Raw genomic sequence first — 18,088 nt, 5'->3', positions numbered from 1 at the left:
CATATCTCTGAGCCGGTCAGCAAGGGACCCTGGGTGGGTCACTGGCCAACCTCATCCTCCTGTGTCTGGCTTAGGCTGAAGGGGGCACAGTGGGGTCTCCAGGCATCCTCCCCGCTGTGAGCAACCCTGTCTTCTCTGCAGGGGTCCCCCTCTCTGGTCCCTCTGCTGCCAGAGCCACCAGGCTTGCAGCTGGGAACATCAGCAGTCGTGACAGAGTGTCCTGCGTCACGGTGAGTCAGAGCCTCCTTCCACGCCAGATCTAGTCACTCCACCCCAGGAAGAAGAGGAAGGACACCTCTGCTTCCTCAAGCCTGGGCCACACAGGACGGGACCCCAGAGCCTGGCCACAGGCAGACCTGTCTTTCCTTCCCCACACAAGGGCGGGCACACACCTGGCACTGGGCAAGGCACCGGGTGTCCACGGTGATCACAGGCTGTCCCTTCAGAGTGTGGGGGGAGCTCGTCACACCTGTGACTGTATACAGCACTGGCCTGAGGACCTCACACTGGCGCGTGGCAGGCACTTCACACCTACTGAATGGAGGTTCTCAGGACAGGGGAGCTGTGCGGAGGTGATGATAGGTCATATTTATATTCGCTGTCACTACTATGAATACTTATCTTTGGCCCTAAGCTAAGGACCCACTAAGTGCTGGTCATTTCGTGTATGTTATTTCACTGGCCCTCCCAGCAATCCCACGGGGGGAGATTTTTATCTTCACATAACTGAAAAAACGGTGGCTCAGGGAGGTGAAGCAACTTGCCCAAGGTCACACAGCTTGTGTGAGCCAAGTCCTCACTCACACCCAGGTCTGCTGACACCAAGGCCAGGCACAGAACCACGCTCCACCAGGACACGACTCAGCAGAGGACACCTGGCTTAGAGCAAGAAAAAGAGGACAACACCCACCCCCTGGGCCCAACTGCCCTGCAGCCCCCCAGGCCCAAATCCTGCCCTGCCAGGGGCCTCCAGCTCCGCCCCAGGCCCCTGCCTCAAACCCTTCCAAACCCTGCTGGGCCGTTCCTGGTAAACCACGATGCACAGGGACACGTGAGGATGGAGCAAGATGCAGTCTGTGACAGCGAGTGCCGCGGACGCTGAGTGCCACGTGCACGGGAAGGTTGGCTAAGGGACCTCGAGTCACCGTCCCCAGGAAATGGAGTGTGTGTAGAGGCACGTGTGCATAGATGCGTGTGTGACTCAGCGTGTGGGCGTGTGTGTAAGTGTGAGTGTGTGAGTGTGCGTGATCCAGGCCGTCGGGCTTGGGAAAAGGACCCGTGCCTCAGCTTGCTGTGCCCTAGACCAGCCCGGAGAGGCAGCCTCGCCCCTCCCTGCAGCCACTGCCGGAGACCCCTCTTCCAGCAATGGGGCCACAAGTGCACTGTTCCCACCCTCTGCACCCCTACCCCTGGGCCGGTGTCCTCCAAACGAGGCGTGACAAAGTCATTGATGCCCACAGCTAAAGGCTCTCCAGAAAGGCCTCTGACTTCTGTAGCCTCAGTGTCTTCCTCTGCAAAATGGGCCTAATGGAATTATCTTAATTGTGCACAGCCCAGTGCTGGCTGTCGCTGCGCTAAGTTAATGTTGTTTATGCTGTGCCCCAAATGCCAGAACCTCCCCGCCCCCTCCGTCCCCTTCCCTGACCTTCAGCCGGGTCCCCCACGGGGCCCCCTGCCGCCCCGCCCGGGCCCTGGCAACAGGTGCGCCCCCGCCTCCCGCGCCGCGCCGCGCCCGCCCCGCGGAGTCGCCCGCCCCTGGCAGCAGCGGGCGCGGCGCGGGAGGCGGCGGCGCTAGGCGAGCGGGGCGCGCGGCAGCGGCGGCGGGGACGGCCCGGCGGGAGCGGAGGCCGAGCCGGCAGAGCCGAGCGCGCCCACGCCCCTTCCCCGCGCCCGCCGCCCGCAGCCCCGGCCCGCGGAGACATGAGCGCCCGGCGGCCCGACGCACCCCAGGCGCAGCGGCGCGGCCCCGCGGCCCCGTGATGGGCTCCTGCGTGTCACGAGGTGAGGGGGCCGCGGGCGGGTGGGGTCGGGCTCCCGAGACCCGCGCGCGACCTGTCCCCTCGCCGCTCCAGGGGAACTGGGGGGTGAGAGCGGTGACCCGCCCTTCACGGACCGGCCGCACCCCCAAGGGACACGGTTCCCCGAGGGGGACAGGGATGGTGCGGGATGGGGGTGCAGCGCAGAGAAGGAGCGTGTGGAGGTCACCGCATCCCCGCCCCCGGCAGGTGCCACGCAGCAGGGTCCCCGTACCATGCTTCCTTCCGGGCAGCCACACACCCCCTGCCGCGTGCCTGGAAGGGGAGGGAGGCTCTGGTTCTTCCTGGCTTCCCTGGAGGGACTTGGGGCAGGGCCACCTGGAGTGCCAGTAGACCCTCCCTCTCCCACACCCCCACGAGACACAGACCTGCTGGCTTACCGCCCTCCCCCAGCTCCTTCCCGCCCCTTGCCCCGCGGGTTCATGGTGGTGAACAGGTTATAAAGAAGATTCCCCTTCCTCCACCTTTATCCCTAACTCCTCATCCCCACCCCCATCCCTGGTCGGAGACAGGAAGCGACAGAGGACAGCTGATGTTCCCAGTTACCCCTGGACCTTTCTCTGTCTCTGACCTGGCACCTTTTGCTCTCCCTAAGGTGGTCCCCAGGGAGCTGGAGGGACCTGCCCCTGCCTGGGTGCCCGGAGCAGGTTCGGGCCTCTTCAGTCCTCAGTAGGGTGTGCAGAGTCTTACACAGGGATGGGGGAGGGGCAGGTTGGTCTTGGGAGCCCTCTGGCCACCAGCGTCCCAACAGGCTGCTGAGCAACATCCTAGCCAAGAGGTCAGACTGGGCTGTTCTCCCGCTTGGTCTCTTCACCCCACAGTGGGACGGGGCAATGCTGGAAGTGGGGGTGACTTTGGCCTTGGCTCAGGCTCTGCAGACTGAGGCAAAGCCCACTGACCCCAGTGACAGGGTCTTGGGGGACCACCACATCCGTCACCCCCCGTAGCTTACTCAGGTATGAACCGGCCTTGGGAGGAGCTGGGCAGGCCCCAGAGGGGACCTTGTCGTGGGGGGTGTTGAGGAAGGAGCATAACACCCCTCCCCCACCCTCTGGACTCTGAAGGGTTCTGTTCACTAGTTCGTGTGGGGCATCCAGGTAAGTGGCTCAGGATGTTTCTGGAAGGTGTCAGGAGTGGGATCGTGGTGGGGGAGGGGAAGGAACAAGGCCAGGCTGTGTCAGGTTCTTTTACTCATTCCATTCACTGCGCTGATGTTAACATGGTACCTGCTGTGTGCCAGGCACCATGTACACCAGGTGTGGGGATCTGGACGTTTCCTCAGTCACTGTGTCCCTTCCTTATCACTTGGCCATCCCCTGCTGGGCGCTGTGGAGACCCAGCCCCAGATGGACTGGCCTGTGAGCTGAGGACCCACTGAGCACATGACAGAGGCCTGAGAGGAAGACACGCCTACTAAAGTCACCCTGTGAGGCTGAGGCCCGGGTCCTGTGACCCCGCACCTGGTGCCGCTCCACAGCACCCTCTGCCAGGGCTGTTTGAGGTCACACCAGCCAAGACATATTCTCTCCACCCTTCCTTCTGCAGCCTGGGCTTCCTGAGTGCCACCCCCAGATCTAGTTGTGTATCCCAACCTTGTGCCCCTCCTGAGCGGATGGGGCCCCTGAGAGTCTCAACATGCACCCAGGAAAGTTGGATATAAGTTAAAGGAGGTGTGCGGAACCACATGGGCAGAGGACACCCATCGCCCCAGAAACTCTGGGTGGCTGAACCACGGAACCACCCACCCCTCTACTTGTCACTAGTACTCACTCTCCGAGTGCTTACAGCTTACCAGGCACTAGTCTGAAAGTTTTAGGCACAAAAATCTAATTTGGGATATACACTAACATAGTACTCACTTTGTAAGTGGGCAAACTGAGGCACAGGGCAGTTGAGTGGCTTGCCCAGGGCCACATAGCTTAGGAAATTGCAAAGCCAAGATTAAACCCTGGCATACCGACTCCAGAGCCTGGGTCCAGAGCACACAGCGAGCTCTCAGCCCTGTTGCCTGCGCTCGCTCGTGCTACCTTCCTGAAGCTGCATCTGGTCCCCACACCTGCAGCACTCGCTAATGACAGCCCCCACGTGCCAAGTGCGTCCCTGGGCCAGGTACGCAGCCTGAAGCTGAGGCCAGGGATTGTGAGCCTCACGCTGAGCCTGGAGCCTGCACCCAGCTGGGTCCGCCCCGCCAAACCCCTAACTCCAGCCTCAGGCCACAACTGGGAGAGCCAGCCCATCCCAGCCTCCCTCCTCCACCATTCACTAGCTCTGTGGCCTCCACAAGTTACGGAACCTGGTGTGCGTGTGTCTCGGTTCTCATCGCTAAAATGGGAATCGTAACAGTAGCAATGTCATAGGGTTTCTGCGGGGCATTAAGTGGCTGAATTCTTGTAAAACACTCAGAGAGTACCTGACACATAGTAAGGGTGTGTAAATATCAGCTATTACTCTCATTTTTAATTTTTATTGTCACCTGTCTGCCAACAGCTAATGCAGATCTTCCTGGCTGGGAAAGGGGAAGCCACAGAGGCTTCAAGCCCTGTCCTACCTGGGGTAAAAGGAGCAGGTGGCAGGCACTTGAGCTGCAGAGGACATCGGGAAAGTGACCGGGACCAAATTGAGGCAACAAACTCTGTTTCCAGGAGCTATTTTGTGTTCATTATCTATTTTTAAGCCACCATTTGTTTTGAGCACTTATCCCGAGCCAGGCTGAGCCTTTGCTCCCCTGACCTAGTTAGTTCTCATTCAACCCTGGGAGGGGGACATGGGGCTCAGAGATGGGAGGGTCTTACCCCAGGCCACACAGCCAGGCATGGAGAGGCAGGACACGAATCCAGGTCCATGTGACCCCAGTGTCCTCTGCGTCCTCATGTCCCCACATAGAGGCACTGAGGGCGTGGCCAATGCTTAAAAAAAAAACCTTCTGGAATAACTCAAATGGTTCATGTCTGGTTGGGGCCTGGGGCTCTGCCGCCACCACCAGCGGTGGTCTGCGTGGAGCAAAGAGGAAGTTACTACCTGCCCCGCTTCTGTCCAGCTCCAGGGTCTCCAGAGTGTCAGCACCCCCTCCATGCCCTTGGTGCTGTGCCGGCTCTGCCTGCCCCTCCCCCAGCTCTCTCCTGCAGGCCAACCCATCAGCCTCCTGGCCCCACCCTGGGGGTCTCCAAGACACCAGGCACTGGGGGGTTGTGAGAGCAGAAATTAGAGATGGGGGATCTTCTTTTGGAAGGTCAGACATCTGACTATGTCTGGGAAAAAGCACAAGCTCTAGGGGCTGACCATGGCCACCCACCGTACCCACCGTGCCCAAGTCCTGTCCTGCCATGGCCCTGGCCTTGCTGGTGAGCAGTCGTACTCTGGCACTGGGGAGACTGAGGAAAGGGCAGCTGGGACTCTGCCCTTGAGGAGCTCACAGTCCGATGAGAGAGCCACGGCTTTACCCTTGGAGTGGCCTGATGGGGCAGGCAGGACACACGCACACTTGGAAAAATGACTTGAGGACCCTCTCTGGAGATTGGCCCTGGTTAGAGGTCGGAGCACATGCTTTGGAGTTTCCCACTGGCCTAGGTTTGAACGTTGCATAAGTGACTTAGCCTCTCCTAGCCTCAGTTTCCCTATCCGTAAAGTGAGCATGATAGTACCTACTTCACAGGGTCGCCGTGAGGGTCGAATGAGGGATCATGGGTGAAAAGGCCGAGGACAATACCTGACACATAGTAAGTGTTCAGTAAACAGTGGCAGCAATCACTGCAGACCACACCTTGCCCATTAGGGCTGCTTGTGAGGGAGTCACCTAATATGGCAGAGACCAATCTGGGAAGGCTGCCTGGAGGAGGTGAGGCCAGAGATGGCAGAGGAAGTGGAAAGGCGCTGGGGTATGTGGAAGTCCTGGAGAGGAGCCTGTTGTCTGTCTCCGTCCTTGCTTGGGGATGGAAAGGGACCCCTTTGGGCAGCCCTGAGCTGCACCAACCCACTGATGAAGCTACCATCATGGCCCAGGTGACCTGTAAACAAATGTCCTGGAAGCAGGGGACACTTAGTCCACTTGAGGCTTGGCCTCTGCCAAGCTCTGTGGCCTGTGCCCATGGCTGTAACTCACCAGGTAGAGAGGCCAAGGACTCATCCTCAATGGCCTCTCTCTGCAAAGCCCCCAGGGCAAGCTCCAGCCCTGGGGACAGGACCAGAGGAGTGGCTGACCGAGATCTGTCCCATTGTCCAGAAAGAGAAACTGAGGGCTGAGGAATGGAGCGGCTTATGAGCACTTCCTCCCCACGACGACCCTTACTGGACAGGTGTTATGTCACAGATGAGAATCTGCGAGCCACAGCCCAGAGCTGGCAGGGAGAGGCTGTAAACCCAGGGCAGCGAGTGTGAGCGGAACGCCCTGGACACTGCATTCTCTTCAGAGCCCAGGGCAGAGCCTCGGGCAGAGCCTCGGGCAGTGCCCGCGGGGCAGCGGGGGGCTGAGGGACTGCATCGTGCATCCGGCGCAGGTGCCCCGAGAAGCTGGGAGGAGAAGCCCGCGGCTGGCCAGGGAGGCGCATCATAGGGGCCTGGGCCCAGGGTGCTGCTGAGTGACCGCGTGGTTCCAGGAGGTTTCCCTTCTCTGGCTGCTGGGAAGGAGCAGGGTTAAACATGGGCCTCTCTGCCCTCCAGGGCTGTGGAGCCCCGGGAGACACTCCAGGGGGAGATGGCAACCACGGTGACTAATGGGCTGGGACAGAGAGCCCCAAAGAACAGCTCAAGGAGCTGGATGACGCTGAAGCAAGAGGAGCCCGAGGGGTTGTGCTGCAGACTTACCCAAGGAACGAGCTCAGAAGACTAGTGTGGGAGCTTTGCAGCAAGAGGGGTTTGGGTTAGACATCAGGAGGAACTGTCTGGGTGGTCAGGCTCTAAAGCAGATTGACGAGGAGCTGGCATCGGAAGGCGGGACGCAGCCGTGATAAGCAGAGGAGAAGCTCTGGTTGAAGGCAGAGGGATGGAGGAGACATCTGGATGACACCCCTCTCCTTGAAGGATCAAGATGGCCCTCTCCCGGTTGCCATGGCAGCCAGAGGCCTGTCACTCCCGTGGACAGAGGAAGTGGAGGAGGGAGCGGATCTGAGAAAGGGGCTCAGACCTTGAGGTCAGGACAGCAGGGTGTGGACTGGGAAAGAAAGGGGGCGCCCCCGACAGCTCCCTTGGGAGAGGGGCTAGTGGTCTCCTCGGGCTACCCCCCAGCCCCCACCCCACATGAAACTCTGTGTTTTTCCAGTTGCTGGTGGTGACGTGGCCACCGGTCCCAGCTGGGCGAAGAACAGCCTGTAATTTCACCCAGGGCTGGTTCATTACCTGACATCTCCATGGCAACCAGCCTGTGACATCACGGGGCCAAAGTCCTCAGGGGGAGCAGGCGGCTTTGGGGCTTTGGCGGAGGCACCTGCACCCCAACTGAGGTGGGAGGCGGCAGGCTGGGGAGGGGGTGGGAGCCAGGAGTCCTCCAAGCCCACCACCCCCTCGATGACCTTGTTCAGGTCATGTCTTCTCCAGGCTCTGACCTCACGACCAGCCTCCTGCCCGTCAACCTCACTCCCTGGCCTGCGGCTGGAGAGTTTTCAAACAGCTTCAGGTGACAACCAGGGGCCCTAGAAATAGTCCAGCACCTCTGAAAGTTCCCAGGGGCAGCCTGTAGCCAGTGCCACCCTGTCCTCGGTGACACACAACATGCAGAATTTCCAGATTCTCAAGATCGGCGACTTTCAAACTTTTTTGACCGGATCCGTAGGAATAAATGTATTTTGCATCATAGCCCAGTACTCACACACAGAAAATTCTTACCATTTGTGCGTGTGTCCGCACACGTGTGAACATGCTCGGATGTCTGCATAGTTTAAACAATACTTAACCCAGCTCTGCAGTGGGCTCTGATACTTTCCATTCTATTCAATTCTCTCTCTCTCTCTCTCTCTTTCTTTCCTTTCCTTTTCTTTCTCGACAGGGTCTCACTCTGTCACCCAGGCTGGAGTGCAGTGGCTGGATCATAGCTCCCTGCAGCCTCAAACTCCTGGGCTCAAGCAATCCTCCTGCCTCAGCTTCCTGAGTAGCTGGGACTGCAGGGGCACACCACCACACCCGGCTAATTTGTTTTTTACTTTTCGTAGAGACAGGGTCTTGCTGTGTTGGCCAGGCTGGTCTCAAACTCCTGGCTTCAAGCAATCCTCCTGCCTTGGCCTCCCAAAGTGCTGAGACTGCAAGCATGAGCCACCGCACGCAGCCTCCTATTTCACTTTTTAAAGATAAGACCTAGTAAATGTCTTGCATGACTCACTGAAGTGTGCACCCTGCATTTGAGCACTGCCTTGGAGGGGCCTCTGTAGAGAACGTGGCCTTTGTCGAGATGGAGACTCTGGAGCCCAGAGAGGGGCAGGACTAGCTCAGGGTCACACGGGGGGACTTGGGATGAAGATGAGCACGGTTCGGCTGTCCTGGCTGTCGTCCCCCCTCGTACCTGGGTCACCTGCCTTCCTGTTCTCCAGCCCCCACCCAGCCGGGCTTTCTCCAGCCTCCCTGACTGGTCCATCTGTTTACAACCTTTGGGCAGATCCCAGAACTCTTCCCATCCAGTGTGGAGGAGGACGTTAATCTCGCATCCGGTTCAGTGCTCACCTTCTTCCTTCCAGCCAGGGCTGGCCACGTTTCCCTCTGTGCACTCCTTTCCCCTCCGGGGGTTCCTCTCTCCTCTGACCTGTGGGGGCTCTGGCATGCGGGACTCGAGAGAAAGGGCCAAGAGGTTTTTATTTATCGGGTGCTCCAGTGGCCTCGCTTGGCCAGCCCTGGCTCGCCGCTGAGGCCCCTGCGTGGCAGGCACCAAACATTGGTGCCTTCATTCTTAGGACAGATGGGTAGTGAGCGCTCACCACCGGCCAGGCAGGTGCTAGCGCTGTCATGGTGAATTAAACAGATGAGGTCCCAACCCGCATAGAGCGTGTGTCCTAGTGAGAGACAACTAACGAGGAGATGGACACGATGAGGAGAGTGATGGGTGCTGTGACCCAAAGCAGGGTGAGGGAGGGAGACGGGCTCGGGTGTCGCAGCGAGTCAGATGGTTGGGGGAGGCTGGCTGAGGTCACAGCACTTGAGCAGGGGCCTGGGTGGAGTGAGGGAGTGAACCTGTGGCTCTCTGGGAGGAGGGCGCTCCAGATGGAGGGTGGGAACAGCCAGTGCAAAGGCCCTGAGGCAGGGTGTGCTGGCCGTGTTTGAGGAAGCCAAGGAGAGTGATCAGTGTGGCCGTAGTGGAGACAGGGGAGTGTGGTGGGGAATAAGGTGGGCCGGGGGGGCCACGGGTCTCCCAGGTTAGCATGTGTGAGTTATCTGGGGGGCAATTTGGGGGCCTCACAACTACAGAGCCCCTGATCTGGGGGATCTGACCTGGCTTGACCTCTTCCATTCCCTGCCCTACTCACCTCTTCTCCTAAAGTGTTCCACCCTGCAGCCTCTGGGGGCTGGAGACCCCTTGCCGTGCAAGCAGCCCTCTTAGGGGATGCCAGCAAGACCCAAACATGGCCCCTTCCTCCTTGTCCACTTGACCCTTGAAGAAAAACTCCCAGTCCTTGCGGTAGCAGAGGTGGGAGGGCCAGCTGCCTCCCTGCCCAGCCCGCCCCACAGTCCCTCATTGGCTGTGCCGACACCTATTATACTAAGACCTCCCCTCTGCAGGTGGTTCTGGGGAACAGCCTCATTTAGCGTGTGGGGAGAGCGGGCGGGCGGTCTGGGTCAGGAGTGCGGCCGGCCGACGGCTGGGGGAACAGGGCCTCTGCCTTGGAGAGGGGTCTTGCTCCCTCCACCCCATCCACAGCGGCTTGCTGCAAACGCAGGGTCCTCAATGCCTCTTGGCTCTCAGTCTTGGACCCTGCTAGACAGTCGTGAAGAACAGGAACAGTCTCCCCCAGCTGCCCATTTTACAGATGAGGAAATGGAGGCTTGGAGCGATGAAGGCATTCACTCAAGGTCCCGTAGGTGGTAAAGGGCAGGGCCGGGGTTTGAACCCACAGTCTGGCTCCAGATCCTTACCGGGTCTCTGGAGCAGTTGCTCAGATGCAGACCCTGGAATGAGGGTTTGGGCACAGCTGCTAGGAAGGGAATCTCCCAGAGGAAACCAGTAAGGGACGGGGTGAGCCGGCCAGAGGAGACCAGCCATGCGAGGGTGTGGTCTCGGGCACAGTCCTCGCCTGGTCCTGCGGGGGACATTGGAGTGTCAGCAAAGCTGAATTTGCTGATCCCAGACAAAGGAGCTGGAGTCCTCCTGCACCTGCCGGTCATTGGGCCGCTCCGGGTGGGGCCAATAGAGCCTCAGGTATTTTCAGCTCGGAGGCCGTGTGGAGAGAGCCGCAGGTGCTGCCTGTTGTCAGCAAAGCACATGGGTGCCGGGGAGGGGGCACAAAACCAGGAGAAAGGAATTGGGTGGAGCCCCCTGCTGCTCCCTGACCCCGCCCCCTTCCCCCCCCCCCAGTGACAGTCTGGCCTGGAGCGTAAAGTCCGTGTGCTGCCGGGCAGAGAGTGGAGCACAGGGGCCGGGCTGCCCAGGGAGAGTGGGGGTCGGGGCGTGGCGCGGTGGGGGGTGCAGATCTGGAGTGGACGTCGGAGTCGGCCCACAGGAGCTGCCGGCGGATTGGATGGCACCGGGGAGAAGGGGGGGGAGGCAGGACCCCGAGAAGACTCCTGGAGTTGTGGCTGGAGCAGCAGGGTGGACACTTACGTCATTTTCTAAAATTGGGGAAAGGGGGCAAGAGGGACATGGGTTTGGGAGGTTCTGTTTTGCCCGTGTTTGCTTGAGGTGCCCATTGGGCATCCACGTGGAGAGTTGGAAATTCGGTTTCGAGCTCAAGTGAGGAGTCAGGGCTGGAGCGGGGGTGGGGTGCATGTGGGTGCCAAGAGTGTTCAGGGGAGACCTGGGGAGAGACGGTGGAGAAGGGCCGGCACAGAGGTGTGGTGCAGGCCAGCAGGGAGGTGAACCAGGAGAAGCCAGGAGGGGACCCTGGGAGCAGCCAGAGAGGCAGGAGGGGCCGGGAGGAGAGGGCCGGTAAGAGGGTGGCAGGCCGGGCAGGGTCCTGGGCTGCTGAGAGTCCAGGGAGAAGAGGCTACAGCTGTCCCCACTGGACTTGGCCGCACGCAGGTTCCTGGCAGCTTGGCGAGGGCTGTCTCGTGAAAGCCTGCCTGGGTGGGCCGAGGGGAAAGTGGGAGAGGAGGACGCAGAGGCCGTGCACAACTGTCTCTGTAGGTCTGGCCGTGAAGGGCGCAGAGGAACAGGCACGTCGCTGGAGGGAGGCAGTGGCCAGAAGGTTTTTAAAAGTCAGGAGATGCTTGGCTGCTGGTGGTGACCCAGTGGTTTGGGGACTTGCTGAGGACAGGGAGAGAGAAAGCTGGAAAAGGCCCCTGAGCAGAAGAGGCCTCGCGGCGCGGGCGATCCTGACGGACGGACTCCAGGCTGATGGAGTTGAGAGGGAACCCGGGGGACGAGGGAGAGAGACAGAGCCTCGGGTGGAGGGCAGGGCGGGTCCGGCCCCGGGATGGTCTTGGATGGAGCAGGGACGGCTCTTCCTTTGTTACAGGAGGGAATGGAGAGGACATGGGCAAAGGTCAAGCAGGGTGGTGATTTGGGGTGGAAAAATCCAGATGACGCCTTCCCAAGGCTTCTGGGCCCAGGAGAGGCCAGCAGCAGGGCCAGTGGGGCAGCGCTGAGGTCTGGGAGGGAAAGACAAGTGCGGGAAGCAAACCCCGCAGGAAATGGAGACACGGGATTCGGGGCAGTGTCCTGCGCGGCCAGAGATCAGCAGTTTCTCACGAGGCCAGTGACTTTCTCCAGCTCCTGGGTCCGCGCACAGAGCAGGAGGGTTAGAGGCCAGGGCGTCTGCCAGCAGAGTGCAGAGGACAGGCGGGGACAGCTGGGCCGGAAGGGGAGCTGGGACGTGGGAAGCTAGTGGGAGAGTCGGAGGAGAAACGGATTGAGATCTCCGTGAGGTGGAGAACTGCTGGAGTGGGGGCGCCAGAATCAGTGGAAACGGGGTACAAAGAAGATGGGGCCGAACACTGATTCCCACCACCCAGGGGAGCAGGAGGAGATCTGGCCGGACCCCTCCCCTGCTGTGGACTCGAGCGGTTTCCATGGATAACGAGGCAATGCCTGTCTCGCAGGGCTGGCTCGAACGCGCTGTGTAAGCGGGAGAGGGCCGGGCTCTTCTAAGTTCCTCCTGTCCTCTTGTTTCCAGATCTGTTCATAAGTGCCCACAAGGACGTCCCCATGCCCCAGGGCACGGACGCCCTGAACCCAGACATGCCCTCCGGCCACCCACCCTCCATTGCTCCAGACCATGTCACTGGCAAGGTAACAGGTCCTCATCCCTGCTCCTGCCTGTGCTCCGGTGCCCGCCTGTCCCCTACAGCTGTTCACAGGGAACAGCCACCATTCTAACCTCCTCCTTCCCTGCCAAACCCCGCTTCTCCCCGTGGGATCAGGCCCACTGAGGTCTGAATTGAGCACCTTGAGGGTCTGGATAGGACGGAGCATCCAGGCATCGGACCAGGCTTGCTTGGTCCTGTCCAAGTTAGCTCAGCCTAGCAGGCGGCACATTCCGCTGCCAGCCCAGACTCCTGAGCAGCCTCAAGGATAAAAGGAATGGAATTCTCAGTCCAGACAGGTTAGGAAGATGTTGCCAGGGGCCCCAATCCTGGTGCATAATTCCTACCCTTGCCCCAGGGGCCGTGGCGGGAACCCAGCAGTTGATATAATTACTTCCCCGCCCGGCACATACCACCTGCTAAGCACTTCACCTACTTTAAGTCTTTTATGCTTTGCCACAACCCGTGAGGTAAATGGCATTGTCACCATTTTACAGAGGAAGACACTGGTGTCCTGAGCTGTTAAGGACAGTCTCAGGAGACCCAGCTAGGAAATGGCAAAGTGAAAACCCAAACCCGAGTCGGCTCTAAAAGCTGCACCTGCCGCCCCTCCTCGCAGCGCCGCCACTGCCCCCTCCCGCCTCTGCATGCCAGGGACGCCAGCACGTGACCCCTGAGTGGGCAGACCCTGACCTCATGGAGCAGCAGGAGGCCGACCCCACCCCGCCAGGCTCCAGGACGGGTGCCATCTGCGGGCACAGCAGGGCCCTGCCTGACCCTCTTCCCCTCTCGTTTCAGGACAAACAGATGGATTTCTGTTGGGATCCTTGGCAGGTCAGTGCGTTTGTCTGTCCCCCAGTCTGGCCAGCCCCAGCTGACGCCATTACCCCGCCCTCCGCCCAGCCCAGGCACACTGTCCTGCCAGCCCGGGGGAGGGGGTCCGAGGACAACTGTCGGGGGGGCTGTGGGAGTTGGTGGTATCTGCCTGGCTTTACCTGCCCTGTCCCTGCCCAGAGAGGGAGTGGGCCTGCGGGGAGATGGCGTCTGGCGGTCTGCCCCACCCTGCTGTCCCCTCCCCCTTCCTCTAGAGGTGCTTCCAGACCACCAATGGCTACCTGTCCAACTCCAGATCCTGCTCCAGCAACTACAACGTGGCAGCCCTGGCCACCTCGTCCCTCGTGGGTAGGTGCCAGCTGCCCCTCTCGTGCCCTTGGAGTTTGCACGGCCCCCCTGCATCCCCCCGTGCCCCCCACCCACACTAGCTGTGGGGAGAGCAAGGCTGAGTTGCAGCTGGGAGGATTGCAGCCCGTTCCTAAATGCCAGGCTCCAAGCTGGGCTCTGTGGGTCACCGCGGGGACCAGTGCCTCAGGGTTCCTGCTCCATGGGTTACATGGCTGGGTCCTCAAGAAGCTCCCAGGGGGTGGGCCAGAGTGTTGAGATGTCTGTCTGGCGTGGTCTCCCTGCCTCTCTGCCAGCCACGTCACCTTAAGTCGGGTTCCCTAGACGCAGGGGCCGAGACGGGAGTTGTGATTCGGGGAGGGGGGCTCTCAGGAGAAACGCACAGGGAGTGAGGGGAGCAGGGGGCCGGGCAGGGCGCCCACAAAGACGCAGCTGCAGGAGTCTAGCCTTTCCCAGCCTGATCCCTCGGGAGCGTGACCGGCACCACAGAACTGATGGCACTTGAAGGCAGGGTGGCTGGACTCATGTCCCCCACTGGTCAGTCACTGGCCGCCCCTGGGGGTGGACTCTGCAGCACCCATTAGCTCAGGGCAGGTCTCTGGAGAAGGGTGCAGGTGTGAGTCCACAGCAGCGACGCCTGGAGCAGCCGGGCACGGGCACGCCGGCCAGGAGAGGGGATCTCGGCGGCTACCACGGCATCTGCCCCAGGTGGCCCCAACCCGGCCTTCCAGGCCGGCGTTCTCAGACCGCTAGCCTCTCTGCCCTTCCGGCTCCCCCCAACACCCCGCGGGGCTCCAGAGACAGCCCCCTGTGGCCCTGCCTGCCCACGTGGGCCTGTGCCGTTTCCCGCCCCTGAAACACCTTCTCTCCCCTCGCCTGCGGTGACACCGCCACGTCCCCCACACACCGTCTCTGATGCCAACGCTCCCCAACTGGCGGGTCTCCCCCTTCTTCCTCACCCCCATCTTTCCCATTTTCTCAGAGCTCTAGTTTCCCTTGTCAGACCCAACCTTCTTAAATCTTGTCATTCCTCACATCACGGCTTCAGGGACCCTGGTGACTCCCAGTTCTGTGTCCTCAGCCTTGGCTAATGGAGATGTCTCGTTCCTGACAACCCCTGTCCATCTCTGTCCACACCCAACGGGTCCACTCATCCCTGCGATGGCCCCTGACCCTCTAAGTAGGGTGCTCTTCCTAAATGGGGCTCTTCCCTGTCACCTCCTGCTTCCTGGTGGCTCCCTGCTGTAAGAGCATCTGCGCCCTCGGCCTGGCTCTCGGCCCCTGTCCTAGCGCTGCCCCAGGTCCCCCTGGTGGTCCTGGACTCACACCAGGCTCTTCCTCCCTCATCCTCGTCTCATCTCTCAAACAGCCCAGTCTTGCTTCCGTCGGTCCAAACCCAACCCACTTTCTAAGCCCAATGCCAGGCCTCCTCTCCCAGGAAGCCTTCCCTGCCTGCTGCACTCACCAAGGCCTCACCCTCAGCAGGGCCAGCCCCCGCCAGAGATGCACTCGGAGCGTGTTAATTAATGGATAACGGGGAGGGCTGGGGGATCATGGTGGTCCTTGAGTGCATCTCTGGGGGCAGAAGGGTCTGAACTTGGTCAGAAAGGGAGTGAGGGGTGTGGCCGGTCTGGGGAGAAGCACCCGGTGGGCAGGAACACTGACTGGGAGAGGGGCACTGGGAGGGAGAGGCCTGCCAGTGGGAGGGGGCCGTAGAGCTTGGGGGGCACGGGGCAGGGGGTGGGTACGTGGTGCCGGCTGCGCGTGGGGCACTGGGGAGGTGCAGGCCCTTGGGGAGGTGCAGGCATTGGGTGGTGCGGGGCCTGTGTCAGGGTGGTCGCCCGCTGCCCTCTGTGCCCCCAGGGGTGGTGCAGAGCATCAAGGACCACATCACAAAGCCCACAGCCATGGCACGAGGCCGCGTGGCCCACCTCATCGAGTGGAAGGGCTGGAGTGCCCAGCGGTCAGGCTGGGAGCTGTCCCCGGCCGAGGACGAGCATTACTGCTGCCTCCCGGACGAGCTGCGCGAGGCCCGTTTTGCTGCAGGTCAGTGCGGGGCTGGGGCTGGCCGGGGCCCTGCAGGGGCGAAGCTGGGTCCTCAGAGGACCCTGGTCTCCGTGTGGGCATTGTCTGGGCAGAGAAATAATGGCATCGTGTGGACGGGGCATTAAGTGGGCACTCTTGGTCACCGGGCATGGATGGGCAGCCCAGAGAGGGGACCTCCGTTCAGCCTGTCCCGGCGCCAGCCTGTTCTGGCACTAAGGCCCCCCCCAACCGCCTGTGCCACCACGGAGCCGGGTCTTGCTGTCCCCGCAGGGGTTGCTGAGCAGTTTGCCATCACAGAGGCCACACTGAGCGCCTGGTCCTCACTGGACGACGAGGAGCTGCAGCTCGAGAGCAGCCCCCAGGACACCGTCCAGCTCCAGGGTACGGCCCGGCGGGCACCAGGGGCGTGGGCGGAACAGAGCTGAGGCCGGATGCCTGCTCTGCCACCAAATGCAGTGTGACCTTGGGCAAGCCCCTCCCTGCCTTAGTTTCTTTATCTGTAAAATGGGGCCAGTCGTCCTTGCCCTGCCCGTTGCCCTGCCAGGGGGTGCCACGAGCATGAAGGGGAGAGTACTCACCGTGGATAAGTGAATCGAGTGCTCCCTGCGCTAAGGGCTATGCACGTGGTATTTCACACAGTCCTCGCCACAGCCCTGGGAAGTGGGACCCGTTGTCCCCATTTTACAAATAAGGAAACTGAGGCACTGAGAGGTTCAGAAATTTGCCCTGGATTGCACAGCTAGAGACGTCAGAGCCAGGATCTGAAACTTACTGCCAGGCACAACCAACCACCTTTCCAGAACTCGGGTTCCTACTGAGGGCCCCAAGGAGCCTGGGTCCTGGGCGAAGCCTGCATATGCACTACTGTGTTTAACCCTCCCTCTGACCAGGAGGGGAAGGATGGGAGGGGATGGGAGGGGACGGAGGCCCAGGAGGAGCCCTGGTTGTCCCAGTTCTCAGAGTGCACAGGCTGGCTCTGAGCCTACTCCTGACTATTCCACTTACTGTCTGGAGGAGGAAACTGGGCTCAGAGAGGTTCAGTGACTTGCCGAAGGTCACACAGCTCGGCAGTGACATGGGGATTTGGAGGCAGGTCTTCTGCCCCTTGCCCTCCCTCTCACACCCAGAAAGGGTGAGGGGCAGGATCCAGGATGTCGTCCCCTCCCCACACCCCATTGCTTTTCCAGATCTGGAGAGCATCCACCTGCAGGACAGCCTCCAGAGCCGCCCCTCCCAGGATGACAGCCTTCTGGCCTTCTCCTCCCCCGGCCTCTCCCCCGACGCCTGGCCCTCTCCCGAGGAGCCCCCCATCACAGCCGCCGACCTGCAGCCCCCCAGCCCAGCCCAGCAGCACTGGCAGCAGCTGCCAGGAGCCTTGGGGCCTGAGGGTGGGGCCCGCCCACCGGGCTCCCTCCGGTCGGTGGACAGCGGCTCCCTCTGGGAGGAGGACGAGGTGTTCTACAACTGAGGCGGGGGCTGCTGGGTCCGGTGCCTGCGCACGCCACGACCTTGCCTGGCGGGCAGCCCGGGCATGTCGGGACCCCGCGGTCCAGGCCTGGGCATCTCTTGACCCGTCCGGGGCAGACAGAGGGTGTGCGGGGAGCCAGCACTCCTGTGGACCACTCTGTGCCTCCGTGGACCTGCCTCCAGCAGTGGGAGCCACAGCCCCCTCCTCCCTTCGTCACTTGGCTCAGGTGGGTACCTCCCCCAGCGGGGTGTCTGCCTTCAGGCAGCTGAAGGACTCTCCGCAGACACCAGGGCAGCCGGCCCCAGGGGAGCGACAGCCAGGGCCCCAGGTGGACACTTGCAGTGGGCCCTGGAGTGAGGCCTGGACCCTGGGGCTCAGTCACCCCCCACCCCTCTGTATATCTGCCCCCATCAAAGAGGGGGTAGCCACTTCACTTCTGGTAGCTAACTCTCACTCCTCAGCTCCTCACGACGACGTCTGTCTCTCCCAGTGTCTGTCTGTCCCCCACCCTCTGAGCCTGCTTCCTTGGTGCCCGTGTACCCCATTCAGGGAGCCCACTCACCTCCTGGTCCCCTTCCCACCTCCCCAAGGTTCTCTGAAGACATTAAAGTCGTGGATTCACCTGGATGAACTTGGCCTGGTCTCTGCTGGGAAAGGCGTGATCTCGGGCCCCTGGGCAGAGGGTCCAGAGGGACTTAGGGGAGGACCTCAGCCCCCAACACGCACACACAGCTGGTCAACCTGCAACCACCCAGCCAGGAGAGGCCCCATGGAAGATGCCAGAGGCTCTGTGGACTCCCCAAGGAACCATACCAGGGGACCTCACTTTATCAGCTGTGGCTCAGCCCAAGAGGGGACCAGGGCCAGCGTGAAAATCACAGAGCCACAGGGTCCTGCTTATGCATGAGGACATCATAAGACCTGGTGGGAGACCCTCTCTCCCAGACATCTCCCTGCTAGGAGGAGGGGCAGGAGGAAGAGACCA

At 61.3% G+C, this 18,088-nt stretch overlaps 1 protein-coding gene across 1 annotated transcript; it reads left to right on the top strand.

Annotated features, from left to right (window-relative positions):
• The first annotated feature begins 1,966 nt into the window (after window positions 1-1,966).
• On the top strand, window positions 1,967-17,477 carry FAM131C (family with sequence similarity 131 member C). Its single transcript, XM_069477376.1, has 7 exons — window positions 1,967-2,001; window positions 12,281-12,396; window positions 13,209-13,244; window positions 13,499-13,592; window positions 15,453-15,635; window positions 15,906-16,016; window positions 16,823-17,477. The coding sequence occupies exons 1-7, from the start codon at window positions 1,980-1,982 to the stop codon at window positions 17,101-17,103; spliced, it is 843 nt and encodes a 280-aa protein (XP_069333477.1). The 5' UTR covers window positions 1,967-1,979; the 3' UTR covers window positions 17,104-17,477.
• Window positions 17,478-18,088: the final 611 nt, after the last annotated feature.

This window comes from Eulemur rufifrons, chromosome 8 (genome assembly GCF_041146395.1).
Source record: "Eulemur rufifrons isolate Redbay chromosome 8, OSU_ERuf_1, whole genome shotgun sequence".
NCBI lineage: Eukaryota > Metazoa > Chordata > Mammalia > Primates > Lemuridae > Eulemur > Eulemur rufifrons.
The sequence above is the reverse complement of the archived record's forward strand: the minus strand, read 5'-3'. Positions and strand labels throughout refer to the sequence as shown.

Coding starts and splice junctions, on each gene's coding strand:
- FAM131C (XM_069477376.1), top strand. CDS start 1,980: ATGGGCTCCTGCGTGTCACGAG. Junction 2,002..12,280: donor GGGCTCCTGCGTGTCACGAG/GTGAGGGGGCCG, acceptor TCTTGTTTCCAG/ATCTGTTCATAAGTGCCCAC. Junction 13,593..15,452: donor GGCCACCTCGTCCCTCGTGG/GTAGGTGCCAGC, acceptor CTGTGCCCCCAG/GGGTGGTGCAGAGCATCAAG.